Source organism: Chelonia mydas, chromosome 8, assembly GCF_015237465.2.
Source record: "Chelonia mydas isolate rCheMyd1 chromosome 8, rCheMyd1.pri.v2, whole genome shotgun sequence".
In the NCBI taxonomy this organism is placed as follows: domain Eukaryota; kingdom Metazoa; phylum Chordata; order Testudines; family Cheloniidae; genus Chelonia; species Chelonia mydas.
In genome coordinates, this window is record NC_057854.1 from 22,463,096 (window position 1) to 22,476,906 (window position 13,811).

General features: G+C 42.0%; 1 protein-coding gene across 9 annotated transcripts in view; it reads right to left on the bottom strand.

The window, feature by feature from the left end:
* The window catches only part of FBXO38 (F-box protein 38), a 42,867-nt gene extending 30,314 nt beyond the window's left edge, over positions 1-12,553 (bottom strand). For 2 of the 9 annotated variants that reach the window (XR_005226510.2, XM_037906833.2), the window contains exons 1-8: positions 12,312-12,391; positions 9,356-9,422; positions 7,619-7,807; positions 6,197-6,330; positions 3,292-3,455; positions 2,636-2,801; positions 796-933; positions 194-331 (exon numbers count right to left, since the gene is read on the bottom strand). Coding sequence is in view for 8 of the 9 variants with exons in the window: in XM_037906833.2 (XP_037762761.1) it covers positions 194-331; positions 796-933; positions 2,636-2,801; positions 3,292-3,455; positions 6,197-6,330; positions 7,619-7,746 (868 nt within the window). In the remaining variant the exon portion in view is untranslated. The other 7 variants (XM_037906832.2, XM_027819653.3, XM_043552992.1 and 4 more) reach the window with 7 other exon arrangements.
* Positions 12,554-13,811: the final 1,258 nt, after the last annotated feature.

A 13,811-nucleotide genomic window follows, 5' to 3' on the forward strand; every position in this document is an offset into this window, starting at 1 on the left:
TCACTAAAGCATATAGTTATACACAGAAGATTAAAACAATACCCAAAAATAAAATAAAAGTCCCATTATTAACACCCTTTCAACATGGCTAAAAGCATACTAATTAAAGAACAAACTGTAGAATAAGATCGGTACCCATGAGATGCCCGAGGTAATTTTGTTCTATTCTTCAGGGCAGTAGGAAGTTGTATACCTGATCTCCAGCTATCTTCTACAACATGCTGGATAAGTCCTCCAAGAAAAGGAACTCGAACGAGTTCTAAATGCTCCAGGTTTCGGGCAGAAGCCAAACCCGTCACTAAGGGGACATATTTCAAAGAATTTGTGGGTCCTGCAGAGAAAAGAAATCTTCTGATAGGGAACATATACACAGAAGGTTGCTTATTTAATACATCATTCAAATAACGCAGCCATCAGATACGCCTATTTGCACCCGTTCAGTTCAGCAAGTTATCAGAACTAAGAACTAGAGGTGTTCTATTAATGTAACAACTCAATACAGCATAGGAGAATTTTTTCCTCAGTATCAAACGTGAAATAAAGCCTTTGATTGCTTCTGGAGTACCACATGATGAGCAATCCCAAGATCTTATCTGCATTAGAAAACTTAGTAACCTTACTACAGCAACTGCTAGCAATGGTGCAGCTGTACAGGTGTATGTGCTATGGTAGACAGGTCTCAGGCATTTTTACCATCATGTTCTGAGCTAGTGCCCTTTGGTAGTCTAGCACGAATGCAGTTACAATATCACTAGTACAGGTACTAGTTTTTTCCTATATAGATGCACCCCTTACCTGCACAGTTCCTCATGACAAAAGTGCGTAAGCTGATACAAAGGAAATCTTTAAAGGGCTGTGGTTTGGTGAGCCTCACCCACTTCAAATAAAGATGCCTCAGCATTGGGATACAAGGAATTTCAGGGACATTTACCCCTAAAATACAGGAACAACAACAAAAAACCAAATCAGGTCCCACATTAAACAAACTTTCAGACGTATACTCTAGAATGAATCTCTGGGCACGTCTACACTACAAAATTAAGTCAACCTAAGTTAGGTTGGCATACAGTTGCCGCAGTAATTACATCGCTTGTGCGTGTCTACACTTTGCTCCTTGTGTCGGCTGTGCGCGTCCTCACCAGGAGCGCTTGCACTCTTTGAACTGGCAGTGTGGGGCATTATGGGACAGCTTCTGAAAGCCAGTAACGGTCAATGTAAGCAATGCAGTGTCTATACTGACATTGTGTCAACCTAACTACATCAATATTGACTCTACACCTCTCATGGAGGTGGAATTATTAAGTTGATGTAGTGTGCAAGTTACGTCAGCAGGAGCGAAATTTTAGTATAAACACTTACAGAGTTAGGTCAATACAAGCTGCCTTGCGCCAACCTAACTCTATAGAGTAGACCAGGGCTCGGGGTAATTAGAGAAACCAGATGGCTGAGGTTTACTGGACCAGCTTCTGTTGCTGAGAGACAAGCTTTTGAGCTTACACAGAGCTCTTCTTCAGGTCTGGGAAACTTCCTCAGGCTGTGTCTACACAAGCAACTTATGTCGATATAACTACGTCACTCAGCGGTGCGAAATATCCACCCCCTGAGCGACGCAGTTATACCGACCTAACTCCCAGTGTAGACAGCACTGTGTTGATGGGAGGGCTTCTCTGGTTGATGTAACTACTGCCTTTCAGGGAAGTGGATTACCTACACCAGGGATTGGCAACCTTTGGCACGCGGCCCGCTAGGGTAAGGCCCCTGGTGGGCCGGGCCAGTTTGTTTAACTGCTGCATCTGCAGGTTCGGCCGATTGCGGCTCCTGGTGGCCGCGGTTCGCCGCTCCAGGCCAATGGGGCTGCGGGAAGCGGTGTGGCCCGAGGGATGTGTTGGCCGCCGCTTCCAGCAGCCCCCATTGGCCTGGGACAGCGAACCGCAGCCAGTGGGAGCTGCAATCGGCCGAACCTGCAGATGCGGCAGGTAAACAAACTGGCCCGGCCAGCCAGGGGGCTTACCCTGGGACGCGTGCCAAAGATTGCTGATCCTTGACCTGCATCAACAGGAGAAGCCCTAGTGTCAGCCTAAGTAGCATCTTCACTGATGTGTTAAAAGGCTGTAGCATTGCCACTGTAAGTGTAGACAAGCCCTCAGAGTGGTCACAGCTAAATTCAAGATGGAACAGATTGTTTAGCATAAGTAGTTAACACATATTTCAAGGGACCATACAAGTGACGTGGCCTGTTAACACCCTTCCAGTCATGAGGGGTGGGGGAAAAGCAGGAGGATAGGGATTGCAAGTGGGTTATAGATTGTTGTAATAAACCATTAATCCAGTGTCTCTAATCAGTCCATGATTTTTAGGGTCTAACAACACATCTCTCAGGGTAAATGATTTTGACTTTGATGGGGGGCACCTACACCCATCTCTACAGATTGTGCCCCAAGAGCAAATGGAACACTTCAAGAACTGTGGGCTCTTGAACTGGGAATTCACCACCATCTGTCAACACAGTCACACCGGAGTTTGCGTTCTGGAACTCTGCTGTCCTAGAGTCAAATACAGGTTCCAGATTATGCAGCATTTCAAATCTTTTAAGTTCATTTGTATCTAAGGAAACTACCCACCATTAAACTCTTACCTACTAAGTGCAACGTCTGAATTTTAGCTCCTATAGGAATTTTCAGTTTGTTTTCGGGCGGGATTGGAAAAGCACCATTACGATTACGAAACTTCCCTAAAATATGAACTTGTGGCATGTATGTCCAAATGGCTTCCACCAGCTCCAAATGAGAGGTCTCAACACCCTGGATAAAAGTACAATAATAAGCAAAGGCAAGGCTCCAATTACCATATTAAGCAGAAATAATATTTCTCTTAACCAAGTAAACTTCTCGGTAATGCTCAGAGCTTGAGGCAATGCACAAATTCACTTGACATTTGCAGAACCATTTGCCTTAAAAGCAGAAGTGGTCACAGGAAACTACTTAATTAGCTGCAATACTGCTGTAACTAATGGCCTGATCTTGAGAAATGCTGAGCACCTGTAACTCCCATTGAAGTGACTACAAAAAAACAGCACCCATTTGTAAACTAGCAACACATTTTGTAAACGTTTACTTCAGCTGCCATCAATGCAAGACAAAGATTAAATTCACAACAGTACTGCATCCAAGCAAGAAGTTACAACATTAATTGAGTTAAATTAATCCCAACCATCTATTTCCTCTGCAGCCTTATCAAGGATCATAATATCAACTGATGAAAGGCATTTATCTTTTGAACCTGCACACTTACCAGCAGATTTGGGCAGGCCTGCAAGGCCTCTAGCACTCCAGGAATGCTGAATGCTTCATGGCCACGGACTCTGCGCCTTTCAAGATACCTGGGGTGAAGACCATAGAGTTGTTCAATGTCTGGCATCTTCCTCAGCAACGTTAGGAAACTGGAATCAGTGAAACCTATGAGGAAGACACAAGTTTTGAATGTTTTGTGACAGTAAACATCTAGCTGTACAGACAGAACTTATGCTGCAATTCTCTGTGTATAGCAAAAATGTATACCTTCAATGTATACCTCGAAATCAGCAGCACTGCTATGGGTACCCGCATGGCCCCACAGTATGCCAACATTTTTAAGGCTGGCTTAGAACAACGCTTCCTCAGCTCTCGTCCCCTAACACCCCTACTCTACGTGCGCTATATTGATGACATCTTCATCATCTGGACCCATGGAAAAGAAGCCCTTGAGGAATTCCTCCATGATTTCAACAATTTCCATCCCACCATCAACCTCAGCCTGGACCAGTCCACACAAGAGATCCACTTCCTGGACACTACGGTGCTAATAAGCGATGGTCACATAAACACCACCCTATATCGGAAACCTTCTGACCGCTATACTTACCTACATGCCTCCAGCTTTCATCCAGACCACACCACACGATCCATTGTCTACAGCCAAGCTCTACGATACAACCGCATTTGCTCCAACCCCTCAGACAGAGACAAACACCCTCAAGATCTCTATCAAGCGTTCTTACAACTACAATACCCATCTGCGGAAGTGAAGAAACAGATTGACAGAGCCAGAAGAGTACCCAGAAGTCACCTACTACAGGACAGGCCCAACAAAGAAAATAACAGAACGCCACTAGCCGTCACCTTCAGCCCCCAACTAAAACCTCTCCAAGGCATCATCAAGGATCTACAACCTATCATGAAGGATGACCCATCACTCTCACAGATCTTGGGAGACAGGTCAGTCCTTGCTTACAGACAGCCCCCCAACCTGAAGCAAACACTCACCAGTAACCACACATCACACAACAAAAACACTAACCCAGAAACCTATCCTTGCAACAAAGCCCATTGCCAACTGTGTCCACATATCTATTCAGGGGACACCATCATAGGGCCTAATCACATCAGCCACACTATCAGAGGCTCGTTCACCTGCGCATCTACCAATGTGATATATGCCATCATGTGCCAGCAATGCCCCTCTGCCATGTACATTGGCCAAACTGGACAATCTCTATGTAAAAAAATAAATGGACACAAATCAGATGTCAAGAATTATAACATTCAAAAACCAGTCGGAGAACACTTCAGTCTCTTTGGTCATTCGATTACAGACCTAAAAGTAGCAATTCTTCAACAAAAAAACCTTCAAAAACAGACTCCAAGGAGAGACTGCTGAATTGGAATTAATTTGCAAACTGGATACAATTAACTTAGGCTTGAATAAAGACTGGGAGTGGATGTGTCATTACACAAAGTAAAACTATTTCCCCTTGTTTATTTTCCCTCCTACTGTCCTTGTCAACTGCTGGAAATGGCCCATCTTGATTATCACTACAAAAGATTTCCCCCACCCCCGCTCTCCTGCTGGTAATAGCTCACCTTTTCTGATCACTCTTGTTACAGTCTGTATGGTAACACCCATTGTTTCATGTTCTCTGTGTATATAAAATCTCCCCACTATATTTTCCACTGTATGCATCCGACGAGTGAGCTGTAGCTCACGAAAGCTTATGCTCTAATAAATTTGTTAGTCTCTAAGGTGCCACAAGTACTCCTTTTCTTTAAAAAAAAAAAAAAAAAAAATCCTTAGCCCTCCCATGCCAGAAGAGGTATTAGATGATATAATAGATGATTTCCATCCCCAACTTTTATGAACTAATATTCTATATGTTCTGTTGCCTTTATATCCTTCAGGGCAAAGCTGTCAAAACTATAGCACTAGTTGCATCTCTGTCCTCTGTCAGGTCTCTCTGAGTGCACCTCCATGAGCGTCAGGCCTCGTCCATTTACCTTCCCCTGGGGGGAATCCCATTATTCTCCCACTCTTAGATGAGGCCCTGGTCTACAGGACCCCATGTATCAACGGTGCTAACCCAGCAGGTCTGAGGGTTTTGGTACCTGTGGTTTTTCCCTTTAAGAATCTGTGACCAGTGGTGAATACAGTGATCAGACAGCCTTCTTAACCAAAGTACTGATTAGTCATAACAGTAGGAACAAAATACAAGAGAAACAGGACTTAAAAACAATAAACGGTCTGTATACATGTATATCTCATCTCAATACCCTCCTGACAGGAACCCCTGTAAGTCTAACTTCCCAGACACTGCAACCTCTGGAGTGTCGCTCACCATAGCTCTCCTTCCCCTACCTTCCCCTCCACCCCCAGCCAAGAGTATATCTTTAAATTCAGTGCAAGTCTTACTGTTCAGATGCTTGCTCCTCCCACCCCTGACAAATTCAATGGGTGAGCTAAGCAAGGGTTGGAGGTAGAACCTCCAAGTGAATGGCTCTTATATTGACCTTGAAGTGTTGGCAAATGGGTAGCGAGATGAAGTCGTACTCCTTCTTACCAGCATGCAAACAGCCTCTCTTGAACTGCCCCATGTATTCATACATTAAACCCCCTTACAACAAACATACATTATTCATAACTTGTTATGGAGCAGCCCCATTTTCATCACTGTAGTATTCAACACACATACAGGCGGGATTTTAAAAAGTACCGAAGTGAGGAAGGCACCAACTACCACTGTAAGTCAGCGAGAGGTAAGCACTCACCTTTCTTGGCTGCTTTCAAAAAGCCCATCCCATATGTCTCTGTATAAATGATATCATAGCTCAGCTAGGTCTCATCAATACAATATTAACATAATACCCAAATGAAGTGTACTTCTTACCAGTGGGCATGTATTCCCACCAGCGGCCTGCACAGAGGTCCACAACCTTCACCACTCTCAGGTACAGAGTGACTGCTTCCTTCAGCTTCCGGGACAGGCATTCCATGCACATGATATCCTGCAGGGGAAGGTACCTTTCGGATGGAAAGAAACTCTGTTCATCAAAGACATTCATTCATTTTCTCTCTCACCAAAGAACATCCAGAGGATTACTATACAAACCCAGACGTTCCTCACATCTAGCATGGATTCAAATGAGATTTTTCAGATAGTACTGTAGCAACCTATGTAATGTGGCTAGGCAGAAGAGGTAGCAATTTGTTCATCAGGCGGCCAATGCACTTAAGGTAAAAAACAGAACAGTGGCCTTGCAGTGTCCATAAGGGTCTGAGGTAGAGAAGGGAGACTCCGTGATACTTTAGTACGTGTAGGGGCCTATTTCATTTCTGACCAAATCTTGCAAAGCTGCCATACCCGGAGATCTGGAAACTTTCTACCTTTGAAGTGTGCATTTTAATTCTCTAGTTCATTGTAAATGGGGATCCGTTTAGTAGGAGCTGCCCCACAAACATACTTGCAATCTGTGGGATATTTTAAACTTGTCAGCAAGATATCTGAATAATGTGGCTGGCATGTAAAGTCTAAGAGTATCTGTAAAATTCTAGTTAGAGTATTCCATTTATTTTTTAAATGGAATGAACCATTTGACTAAAACTCTCTGTGGCAGGGTCAGTGCTGCTTCAATATACCCAGACACGCATCACTTGTAATGTATGTACGGTAACTGAATTTATCAGAGACATTATAGTGCATGGCTACACACCTTGGAGCACGATCATGCCTAAAACGTGTAGGAAAGATTGAATGGCAAGATTGCAACGCTAACAGTAAGGGAATCTGTATGAGTGAAACAAAGTTATGCAACAAATTTTAGACATGCATCTACAAGGTATAAAAAGATAATTTGCCTTAGAATGAATATTGTATCTATCATCAGTGTACACTTGCAGACTTTTTTTAGTCAAACTTAAAAAATAAAAAATAAAAGATATAACATTTCTCTGGTCTTTTGCTTGCTTCTACATGATACTAATAGCAATTTTCACATAAGGTAGTTTTCAGTGTACATGACTATATCAAAGAATATGAAGCGTGTTTCTCTGGAGAGATAACATTTATATAGTGCCACCTATGTGCTTAGTTTTAACAAAAGAAATAAAGGTAGAGTTCCACAAGAAAGAAATCCCATACATTTCCTCTGTATTGTCCCGCAAAACCTCATCCACAAATACTGAGGACTAAATTTAATTCCCATCTAACTAATGGCGGTACAGCTAGTATTTTCTGAACGCCTGTCATTTGATTTTTATTCACAGATACCAAAGTGGAAGGTATGGGGAGACAAAAAATACAGCTTCTTACCTAAAGATATGGCAAAGTACTTCATGTGAGAGCTGGTTCATATAATCTTTTGGCTCATCTAGTTTGGTAGTTTCAGAGACTTCCCTACTCATGCAGCATGGTTTCACATTTTTCCGTCGAGGCCCCATATTTGCAATGATTTCTGATTAAAAGGATCAATTTTCACAATGTTATACAAATTCAGTGCAACTGAAAGACAAAAAGTGGGAGAAAGGATACAGAGTAATAAACATTAGTTTACAGAAGGACTCAACAAAATCTGCCACTAAAAATTAACTCTAGAATGCCATTATCCAAATGAATCAACTAAAAAGTGGAAGGATTGTTCTGGCAAGATATAAATCAATCTGCCTTGTGTATAAAGCTGGAAAAAAATTCCAGCCAAACGAATGAAGACTAACTAGAAAGTCCCTTTGAACCAAGTAAAATTAGTAAACAGAATACCACCTGGATCTCTTATGTACATATCCAAGTAATTTAATTATAGGTTACTTCTGTAGTAACCTTTCTCTAACTTAGAAAACAATAAAATGTCTCTGGAATTGCCACCCACATAGTAATGAGCAAAGACAGCTCATGGAACAATAGATACAGAAAATTACTAACCAAAGTGGACACATTTCAGTGTACTATGTCCAATCCAAAATTAAATTATTCTGTCCTAAAAAGGAAAGGCTCTTACAATCTTGCTTAAAGTTCTTAACTCAGCAATGTTGTATACATTTAATCTCTCTATATTTTTATTGTTAAATTTGTAGCTTACTATATTTCTGTAAATGTTGTTTAACCATAATTTTATACCTAATGTGCAATATGGCTGAGTTAATGATGCTGCATTTTCTGCTACTGAAATAATCCAAACCAAATGTTAGCAGTTTTTGCATTAATTTGTTTAGTTTTAAAGAAAAAGTGCCATGTTAGTAACTCTAATTAAGTTGACAGCTCACAGAGATGAATGGCATGAGGTAGGAAGAGTTCACATCCTTGCTACTGATGTTGTTTAGTTCAAGACTGTTTTCTGGACAGTTACGTTGACAGAGTATTGTTAAACCAATAAACTCTGTCATGGATTTAACTTTCAACAGAAAGAGATGAAAACATTTTTGTAATGAAAGTTCAGAATTTCCAGACTGCAACAAAAATTGTGGAAAGACTCCAAAACTGTGATACATACAAGTTTTGGATGGTCTATATTTTCTCCTGATCATGATGGTAAATTATTATTTTTATGAAAGATTATTTTGTTTAATTTAATTCAATTCATACAAAACTATTTGTGGGGGTCTTTCCCACAACAAGAAAATGATTATAGAACAACAAATATTTGGCAGGAAGACTCAGGGCAGGTGGACATGAAAATACTTTGAGTTAACTTTTGTAAACTGACTAGATTTTAAGTGGAGTGTGTCCTCTAACATGTTAAGTGTCAACTTTCATCACTTCTCTGTGATAAGAAGTGTTTAGTAGGAAATGCGTTTCTTAGCTTCACAATAAGCAACAGATTTTTCTTCAGTTTTCGACAAACTAAAATTCATCAACCAACAGAGTGTAAAAATATGAAGTTATCAAAATCATCTGTTGCAAATGTTGTGGTTTATGTTACGAAACACTATATATTGTCGATGCTAAACATGTTATCATTTAACTACATATTGTATTTCTACTGTGATTCTACCAATAGCCACAATACAAATAGTACATTACATGATTTCCCCTCATTCTTTATTTTCCCCATACCTGGGGTCTTTAGCTGCTCACAACCAGTTCATTTAACTGATCTTGGTTCTCTTCCTTCTCTGGTCAACTAGTAGATGAAGAATAGATAAAAAAAAGGACTGAAGGGTATAGCTCTGATAAACTGTCCTAACCTGAAGTAAGTATATTTCAAAAGCAGGTTGATGGACATATAAAGAGCATCTTATAACAGATTAGAGAAAAACTGTGTTCACCAAATGCAAGTTTTGCATCAGACAAAAAACCTCAAAACGTTATGAACTTCACTGAGATCTAATGATGGGGAAAGGTTTTATTTAATAGCTAATTTGTCAGCATTCTAAATTTTGAAATCATACAACACACACCAAGGTTATGCCACCCTTCTTCCCCTCAAGAGATATTGTTAAGTCATATCTGATCCTACATATACTGTAGATTTTACAAAACTTAGCTTTTACAAATCCCAACATCAACAGAAATGTTTGTTTATATATTCATCAGTTACAATATTTTCAACTGAAATATTGCAGCATTGTTTAAGCCTACAAGACCGAGAATGAAACTGACTAGAAAAGGCCCATAAAGAAATGAGATTATTCTATTTATTTTGCCCAACATGGTAGATTACTGCATGTAGTAAGTACATAACATAACCAAGGAAGATTAGGTTTATAAAACTGTCAGATTAATATTAAGGTTGTTTGTAACAAATCTACCTTAATTGTATGATTTTAATGTGACAAGTTCCTTTTTTAAAAGCCTTCTAAACATAAGCATCTCTGTAACTATAAGATCACAGTACTGTTCTCACACGGGCCCACAAAACCACACACCCTTTACACCTCCATAAAAAGAGGAACACACAGGCCAACTAAATATTTTATCATCAACCAATAAGCAAGGATCAAGATCCCAACCGAGCCACCCAGCCCATCTTTAAGACAAGATTTCCCAAATAGGATCCAGAGACACTGGGGGACTTTGGTACAAATTTTTATAAATGGTATCAAAGTTTCTCTATGTTATATGGATTCCAAGTGAATTTCCCCGTACTCCTCCAGTTGGAGGACAGACAGACAGCAGCAGAGAATGGAAAACATTTTAGTTTTATACAGAGAGTTTAAGATATTTCAAGATAACAAGAGCGTCTGATATAAGATAACACATGAAAAGGAAGATTTAAGTCAAGTAGTAGGTAAGTCAGTGGTTTGAAGTGGAGGAGGAGGAAACCAGGGAAGAGCTCCACAGAGAAGTAAAAGAGCCACCTCCACCTGTGGGAGTCCAGTGCAGAAAATCTAAAGGTATGAGTTAATCTACATGAGCAGCTCCAGACTTTTCTCTGGTGATGACTATGCTTTGAATTAGATCTCATCACTGAGAGAGAAAAAACCTGGTCACCCAGAACTATGTAATCTTCGTAGAGCAGCGTGTGGGGTATCCAGTAATGAGCGTAGGGAATAAGTTTCTACATACAAGTTTTTAAAACTAACATTCTCACTATTTTAGTTCTGCTGTTTTACAACAACTGACTTCTAAACAATCCATACATATTCCTTTAATATTTAAACAAAGTAGGCAGAAAATGCAGAGAATTTTATTCTTCTCAATTTAATATAGTTAAGGTAAAAAAAAAAAAAAAAAAGATCCTACATGGACAATGGTTTGATGTGTTATATTCTCAATTAGTGACTTCTGTGTTCAACTTGATAAGTTTAGAAAACTCCTGTTTTGATTAGAAACAACCAGAACTGTCAGCTTAGCCTCCTTTTGGAAAACAAACTGAGCAGTTTCAAAAATACTGTACCAGCAATTGTGGAATCAATGAGCTGTCAATTTTGTTGACAGTTTGCAAAACAGAATACAACCCAGATCAAACTGCTAGTCTGAGTATTGCAAAACTTGGTTTCATCAGTAGACATAGTAGCACTGACCTGGAAGATAGGGGGAGCAAATATGTGCTGACACCAGGGACTACTTAAGAAGAACCACTTGAGACAATAATCACATGCTATCTACTATGACATTCCTGTCATTATCGGGTAAGGTGATCCTAAAGAATGTCTGTAAATTTGTTTTTAGTGCAGTAGGCAAAAAGCAATGTAAGACAGATAATCCCCATCTCCTACTATATCTTTGATAGCCACATTAAATGTGACTGCTGCTTGGGGATTTTTTTTTTTTTGCAGGGGGCGGGAGAGAACAGGGGAAAACATCCTCCTATAATTTATTTTGTGGGAGCTTAGTTTTCTATTGCATCCTGTCCCTGAGAAAAGTGGATTTTTCCACCTTTTCCAGGTGGTACTTTAGAAGAGACATCACTATTTTTCAAGCCTGTTTTCTGCTGTGATGAGACATTACTCAAATGTAACCCCCTTTCTTTGACGTAACTAGGGAGAAAAGCCAGAAAAAGGGGACAGTAACTATAAAGCACCTCCGCCTGCCTCAGGTTTGGAACGATGAGGCAGAGCACGGTATCAAGAGGGATGAAGCAGGGTCTCCCAGGGCAGCCTCATGCACTTACAGGAGAGTACGTGCCGGTGGGGAGTCAGGGAAGCAAATCCCAAAGGAAGCGGGGAGAGCGAAAGACACTCTCTCTACACGGCAGAGGGGACCCACCCCAGCAGGGAAAAGGTCATCCAGAACGCGGGTCTCCCCCAGGCCACTGCAGCTGGGAAAGGGCCCCTCCCTCCATTCCCAGCTGCAGGCCCAGCCGAGAGGTCGGTCGGTCAGTCAGTCAACCCCCCGCCAGCAACGGCCGCCCGCCCCAGCGCCCGCAACGGTCATCGCTGCCAGCGATCACGGCCCAGGCCATCGCCCACCAGGAAAGCGGGGCACACGCCGCTCCCCATTCCCTTCCACAGGGCCAGGGCCAGCCTGACCCGGCGCCTCCCTCCTGTCCCCGGGGGCGCGTGTGCGGGGAGCCAGAGCAGCCGCACGTAACCCTAATCCTACCCCTCCCGGCCCCGCCACCCCTTACCTGGCCGCCAAGTGCCGCCTGTTATTGTGACTGTGAGGGGGAGGGATAACCCCGACAGACACTTCCGGCCACCCAGCGCTTCCGCTTCCGCTTCCGCCTCCGCCCGCTGCGCTTCCGGTCCCTGACCCCAGAAACAGGGAAAATCAACCCTCTCTGCGGCCCTCCCGCGCCACCATCTTGGATGCGGCACCTCGTGCATATTTCCATTGCAGCCCAATCGCCGCCATCTTGGTTGTGGCCTCTGTGCTTTCAGGCGAATGGCGTCTCTGTATGGGCGATGGGAGGGAGTAGCAGGAATCCCAGCACCACCCCAGACTGTTACTCCCCGATGGAGGCCAGGTTTACTGCCCTGCGGGAGCAGACTCAACCACCAGCAAACCTATCCATCCCGTGTACCATCCCTGCCAGGCTCAGCCCCCACTCTGTACAGGGTTGGGGTCCGGCTTGGAGCTGCAGTGCAGCTCCCCAGGGCCCAAGGCCAGCAGGGAGTGGGCAGCTGACCAGGTTGGAGCATGGCACAGATCTGATGTCTCACAATTGTGTTGTACATCTGTACCCCAGTGTCTGGGCCCAGGCTGGCTGGGGAGAGGGAAAGAGAGAGAGAAAGGCCTAGATCCTCAAAAGCATCTAGGGGCTTACATACCTTTGAGGATTTGAGTCTAAGCCTGCTTGTGCATGATTTTCAGCTGTGCATTGTGAGAGAGTCCAGTGGATGTAGCGACACTATCACTAAGGTACAAAAAATGGAATATCCATTTTTTTTTGCATGGAATAACAACTGAGCCCATAAAACTGGACAGCTGGCAGCACGTGCACAGCACCCTTACAGATTTCAATCCACCCGTGCACAAGCCCTTTTCTGTTCATTTGCCACAAGCGTTCATCTGAGCAAGGTCTTATCCATATGACTATTCACAGAAGAGGAATTTTGGGCTCGTAGAGATTCTTTTAATCAAGAAACAAAATTCAGTTTGTGACACAATACATTTGTTTGGAGGAGAAGCAGAGATAGTTCCAAAGTGTTTGCTTAACTAGTATAGGAACAGAAACAAAAGCATGTGACTTAAGTGACCATTCTCACAAGTTCAGTAGCAAATTTTGAATAACGAATAGCTAGAAGTATAACATTTCTTCACATAAACTATGTCTGAAAAAATTATAATGAATACATTTGTAAAAATCATGATCAAGCATGCAACTTTGACTTGAAAAATAGTCATACATTATCTTCAAAGATTTTAACACAGCCACAAAGTCAGTGATTGTTATCCGGCTAGTTGTCTGTGTCAAAGTGTATTGGTGGCATTCGTGTTTCTTCATTCAGGATATCTATTTTAATCAATCCATTTGGACTGATCCCAGTGGAAAATTGCTATTGACTCAAGATCTCCATTATGTGTGTTTCCTACAGATCTAAATAAATCCAACCTCAAAGACTATTCATTATTGAACATACTTTATTATCTGTGGTTTATTTATGTTATGAAGGCTGATATGTAA